At 38.5% G+C, this 6018-nt stretch overlaps 1 protein-coding gene across 3 annotated transcripts; it reads left to right on the top strand.

The window, feature by feature from the left end:
- Positions 1-876: 876 nt before the first annotated feature.
- Positions 877-5752, top strand: LOC126995553 (PITH domain-containing protein GA19395-like). Of its 3 annotated transcripts, XM_050855195.1 has the most exons (7): positions 877-1030; positions 1694-1919; positions 2623-2666; positions 3140-3217; positions 3397-3501; positions 4153-4330; positions 4486-5752. In XM_050855195.1, the coding sequence occupies exons 2-7, from the start codon at positions 1695-1697 to the stop codon at positions 4516-4518; spliced, it is 663 nt and encodes a 220-aa protein (XP_050711152.1). In that variant the 5' UTR covers positions 877-1030; position 1694; the 3' UTR covers positions 4519-5752. The 3 variants fall into 3 exon arrangements, with proteins under 3 accessions (XP_050711152.1, XP_050711150.1, XP_050711151.1); XM_050855193.1 differs by having other exon boundaries at positions 4153-5752; XM_050855194.1 differs by lacking the exon at positions 877-1030 and adding an exon at positions 1075-1190 and having other exon boundaries at positions 4153-5752.
- Positions 5753-6018: the final 266 nt, after the last annotated feature.

Genomic DNA, 6018 nt, shown 5'->3' with positions numbered 1-6018 from the left:
CAAGTAAAACAACAAAGGAGAAGGGAGGAGCATGCCATCCCAACCCCCAGGCAGTACAGAGTGTGATTATACAACTAAGGACACATGTTTAAGTAGCACCAGGAAACTAAAAAGAAACAATGGTAAGGGAAAAAAAAAAGTGTGTGTAGGCAAAGTGTACGGTGAAAAACATATAGTGCTCGGTGCAGAGTGAAGTATCTAGGTGTCCGTAGTGAAGTATATATGCGTACAGAAGAACCAAGGAGAACCTAAGAAGCGATACAAAGCCGAAGCATCAAAGGAAAAATAAGAGACATTTTAGTTTCCGGTTTCTGACACATGACTATTGCAAAATGCATCAATAATTAACGGTTTTTAACATTAAATTGAATTTTCTATTGTTATTTGCGCGATTAAGATAGCTTTTGGGTTTAAAATTGATAAATTTAGACAATCTCTGGTAACGCTGCAGCTGACACGGCAGAGACGTCACAACAAGCCACCCCGACGTTTATCAGTACAAATTACACAACCACTAAATAACCTCTAAAAGCGTTTATTTCACCATGATCAAAGAAAAAGTACATACTAAGAGGTAGATTAGGTGTTGGTATAATTATGAGATCCTCGTTTTAGATTACAATATAATATGTAGGCCTATTTGTAAATTTATTGAGTAATGACCAGTTTTAATCAATGCATTTATCAACATCTGTATTACATGTTCCTATATACATCGTACAAAAAAGTAATATTTTTGCATATATTTACCTTTAAACATTGAGTAAGGTTGATTTTGTAGCCTTCCTGTTTTCCGGCCGGGGGACCATAAATACACACAATAAGTAAAAACACTGAACAAGCATAAAGAACAATATTAATAGTTTGGATAAAAATATAAAATGAAAAGAAAGAAAGTAAGGAAACTAAGAGATCCAGCAGACATCGAAGGACATCATGAGAGAGTGCCGTTACAAAGGCGAAATTCTCGACCTTGAGCTGAGCTGAACCAAAACAAAAACATTCCAGAAAAAGGATTGCGGGATTACAGGTGATTCGCTGAGTCAGGCCTTGATGCCGGCACCTCTTGTAAAGGAGAACAATAGCTGGCTTTCATGTCATTCTTAACGCCTTGCATGCCACACCCTTTCCGAGATATCTATCAGTCCTCCGCAGTGGCCTACACACCCAACACCTTCATTCCCTCCTGGGTACATTGGGGGGAAACACGTGCCCATTCCCTCCTGGTGTACTTCCCCTGTAATTTTATTATCCTCGCGTAGAGAATGGAACAGATGAAGATTTGAGTTATTCTTAGTTAATGGTTTGTCTGCAAAGGCCAGCCATCCCCCTTTGTTGTACTTTACAACAATAAATATTTCAGTTCAACTCAATCAGAAGAGCATCTCCATAACTGACACACACACACACACACACACACACACACACACACATATATATATATATATATATATATATATATATATATAGAGAGAGAGAGAGAGAGAGAGAGAGAGAGAGAGAGAGAGAGAGAGAGAGATCATTAAAGGCATATATGTGAAAATTTGCCATATTCTTAATCTCTTATGTATTACTTTGGCACGGATTTTCCCCAGAGCTATATATAAATTGAGGATATGGCATGTACCTCTTTTATTATGTGAAATGTAGTCAATAATATTGCAAATTATAACCATATAAATGTCACTAACAGGATGTCAGGGTGCGGTGGTGGTGATGATGGGCATGGGGGCCATGGACATGACCATGGCCATGGGTCCTGTGGTAGTGGCCATGACCATGGGCCAGCTGACCTTGGGGTGGCCTACAGCTTGTACACACGCATTGATACCGACCATGTGGAGTGTCTCAACGAGGCAGTTGATGGCTCTGGCAAGACCGTGTTCAAGCCTTGGGAGGAACGGTTGTCTAGGGAAAAGGTTTGTTTCTAAGATATTTGTTGGATGTTGGATTAGTCCTTGGTGTGTAGACAGTGTTAGACGCTAGATTATTCATTCAAGTGCATTTTCATCCACCTTATAATAGTAATGTGCTGCACAGGTTTGTAGCCAAGGCACAAGAAGGTACAATGGATAGCCTTGATGACATGACTTGCAGGAGCTGCTTGCCAGCCACACTGAACCCTTAGCCAGGTACATGTTTAATCGTTGAGGTAGTTGTTGAAATTGAAGGTTAGGGAGTCATAAATTATACAAATATTGATTCAGATTAAGTAATAAAGGTGTGTATGTGGGTGAAGGGGAGGAAAATTGAAGCCCTGTACTTTCCAAACATTTTTACAAGACTTGTTTGTAAAGTAGGTGTTGCCTTTACTTTCAAACACTTCTCTGACTTGTTTGACGTATATTTAACATACAATTTATTGTACTATTGACATATGGTTCTGTCTGTCAAGTAATGAAACTATTCAGGTAAGAACTAAGAAAATAGCATATTAGAAAAAATGGTGGAAGATTTTTGTGCTTTTTGTCAGCCACATCACAGAAGAACTTGTGGGCAGGTATCTTACCCCTGCATAAGTAATTTTGACTCCTTAACTTGCCAGTTTATTGGATAAAGTATAAAAATGTGAAGTCCATAACTAGTCTAACAGTTGTCAGAGTTTGTTGTTCCTTTTTTCAGTTTGTGGAGAGTGATGCTGATGAGGAGCTTCTTTTCAATATTCCGTAAGTGATATTTTTAAACACATCTCACTTCCTTTGCTTTCCGTTGGTTGACCTTTTTCACCCATATTTCTTAATGTCTTTTATCATACATATACTAGAGTTGCAGACATCCTTCCCTCCATTATTTTTGGAAGAAAGTTTTAAAATACTTCATTCCATCGCACAGTATATCCCTTACTGTTCTTATCTTTTTCAAATAGAATGTTGTTTTCTACAACTTTAGTAATGTGCAGTATAATATGCAAAATAATTTTGAAGTTTACATGTTAATTGTAAACTTCTTGTAACTTTCATATAGAAGTTCCCTGCATTACTTCTTTCATATTCACTAAATATTATTAATAAAGCAAAAATTCAGTGGATCATATGTCACTAATCTAAACTTGCTTTCCCTAATACTCATAGACGTAATCATTACAAAAAGTCATTTGAGTGATGTTCTTTATCACCTTTCCCTCCTTCCTTCCCAACAGGTTTACAGATAGCATCAAGCTGAAGGGAATCATTGTGGTGGGGGGAGAAAATGGCTACCACCCCAGCAAGATGAGAGTGTGAGTGCAGAGAGAGAGAATTGCAAATTTATATTGCAACTCATTTTACTGTGGTATCTTTACTCTGCTGACTTTTTGTCTTTTTTCCTTATTTGTCTACCAATTTTTTGTGGCATTTACTGACAGCCTTCCTGTTTATCCAGACAGTAATGATGATAATTATTGTTGTTACTATTCAGCTACAAGAACCGAGAGCACATGACATTTGATGATGTGGCCTTGGCTGCTGATCAAGAGTTTGAACTCCAGCCTGACCCCACGGGCACCTTGGAGTACACCACCAAGTGAGAGGATTCCTCCTTCTTACTCTTCTTCATTCTGCTCACTCTTTTCATCTCATCTTAATCCTCTTGCTCTTGTTTCTTGCCAACTTCCATTTCTTTTATCCCATGTCTTTTTCATGGTAATCATTGTGTCTGAGATGTTAAAGTACAGCTACTTTTAATTAGATTCTGTCTTTGTTGTATGCCAGCTTTTTTTGGCATGAGCAAGAAATACCTTGGCTTAGAGCAGTGTAACTACAGAGTCTGCAGAGATGCTAGAAATAGATGGAAATGCAGTTGTTTGGGAGAGTTGTGGAACATTTTTTTTTTTTTTTTTTTTTTTTTTTTTTTTTACTAGGGTTACACCATCAATTTCTGACTTTAGATTTTAATAAGATGATACATTATATGCTATCAGAGAGAGGTTGTTGTTGATAGATCCAGTGTTGAGACATTAGAAGACAGAACTTTGATGTTAGTTGCAGTGAGTGTGGTCTGCTTCACTTGGCAAAAACTTTTTCTTCATCTTTTAAACTGTATGGACTTTCTTGACTCTAAAGCCCAACCCCTACTCTTCCTATGCAGAAAGCAAAGCAAGATATCAGAAATTAGGATTATGATGGTGATTATATGTGAGTGCATTAATTCATATTCACCAATCTACTGTTTCAGAGTGGTGACCTTCTCCTCGGTTAATCACCTCACTCTCCACTTCCCCGCGAACTTCGGCGAGGACAGCACTAAGATTTCCTACATTGGCTTCCGAGGAGAGTACACTAAGGCACACCGGCATGGCGTCACTATATGCACCTATGAGTCCACACCACAAATGTCTGACCATAAAGACAAGGTTACGGACACTGTGGGACGACCTGTGATGTGATTAGAGGGAAGCAGGAGGGAGGAAAATAGAGTGGCATTGTATGGTTGCGAGGGGGATTGGGTGACATGGCTGGCTTGTAATAAGATGAGTCCACACCACAAATGTCTGACCACAAAGACAAGGTTATGGACACCGTGGGACGACCTGTGATGTGAATAGAGGGAAGCAAGAGGGAGGAAAATAGAGTGGCATTGTATGGTTGTGAGGGGGATTGGGTGACATGGCTGGCTTGTAATAGGATAAGGATGAGAGTGGGAAAGGAAAGACGGGAAGAGGGCACACTTACTGGACTATTATGCTTGGAGGAAGATGGGAAAATACTAAGAGAAGAATGATGGAAATGAAAGTAGTAAAATGATCAAAGATATGTGCTAGAATGACTAAAGATCCTTAATTTGTTTCTGCTTATAATTTTTTGCCAGTGGTGGGAGGAAGACACCAAAATATCGACTGCAAGTGTTAGCCTGCCATTAAATATTTTGGCTTGTGGTGTGGAAAGGATTCTGGGAAAGGGTGACAAAGAGTTCTTACCTACTGTTACTCAAACTTTAATGAGAGCATAAGTAAAGAATCTTACTGAACATCTGATAAACTCGACTTTGTGAGCAAGGTGTGGTGAGAATGGGAGGTCTGCACCATTCTCCATTTTTGGGGTTAGACTCAAATGCTGGAGTTTCAATGCTTTGTTCATGGTGTCAGAATGCTTAGGGAGCAAGGAGAATGGATTTGTTTGTGCCTGTGTAGACAGTTGGTTCTTGATGTGAGGTTAAGGGGTGATATGATGTGGATAATGACAGAGTGGCTTAGGGGCTTACACACATCATAATATATCAGTAAGTAAGCCCCTCTCACAACATGCCTCATATGATGGATAGCACTGTTCATCTCCCTTGTCATCTGTTCAAGTGAGGATGATCAATGTGATAACTTCCTTCATATTGTGATAGAAACTCATTTTTTGTTTGTGGCTTTGCTAACATCCATTTTCATTTGTTCTACTGCTTGTTCATTGCTGAAGATTTCTTATATTTTTCACTCATGCTTTGTGTTTGGATGGCAAGGATCATAGACTGAATACATGAACCCTTATGTATATATGAGCGAGTTTTGCTTTGAGCTACATTACTTTTTTTTTAATACAGTCAGATGTTGAGTTACTTCTCTCAAACAAGTCCAGCTGAGCGGACTGACGAAACTGCTGTGTTGAAGTGTTCTGCGACTGCTTTGCTACTAATGTTACTGGCGAATGTTGGCTTACCTGCCATGCACATAGGCAATTGATTGAGTCAGGCTTACTTATGTGTGTTTTCTAGTGTGAATATACTATGTGAGACTGCTAATGAATTAAGGTTCTTTTATACTTGAAAAATAAAAACTGATGAATTCAAATGCACCTTTCATGTTTTGCATATGCTGCAGCAGAGCTTCTTGAGCTGTATTTCAGTTCCATTCACTCCTGACTTACAGGGACATTACCACCTGATTATCACAAATTTTAATTCACTTGCAATGAAAATTCCTCATGGTTTGTAATATTCATCCTTTCATATGTGTATTTTCTTGAATGATAATAAAATTCAAGTATTGAAACACCCTAAATATGTATAAAGGAGACTAGGAGTGATAAAATTAGCAGAAAAGTTGAGTTTTCTGGA

Source organism: Eriocheir sinensis, chromosome 8, assembly GCF_024679095.1.
Source record: "Eriocheir sinensis breed Jianghai 21 chromosome 8, ASM2467909v1, whole genome shotgun sequence".
NCBI classification, from domain to species: domain Eukaryota; kingdom Metazoa; phylum Arthropoda; class Malacostraca; order Decapoda; family Varunidae; genus Eriocheir; species Eriocheir sinensis.
The sequence above is the reverse complement of the archived record's forward strand: the minus strand, read 5'-3'. Positions and strand labels throughout refer to the sequence as shown.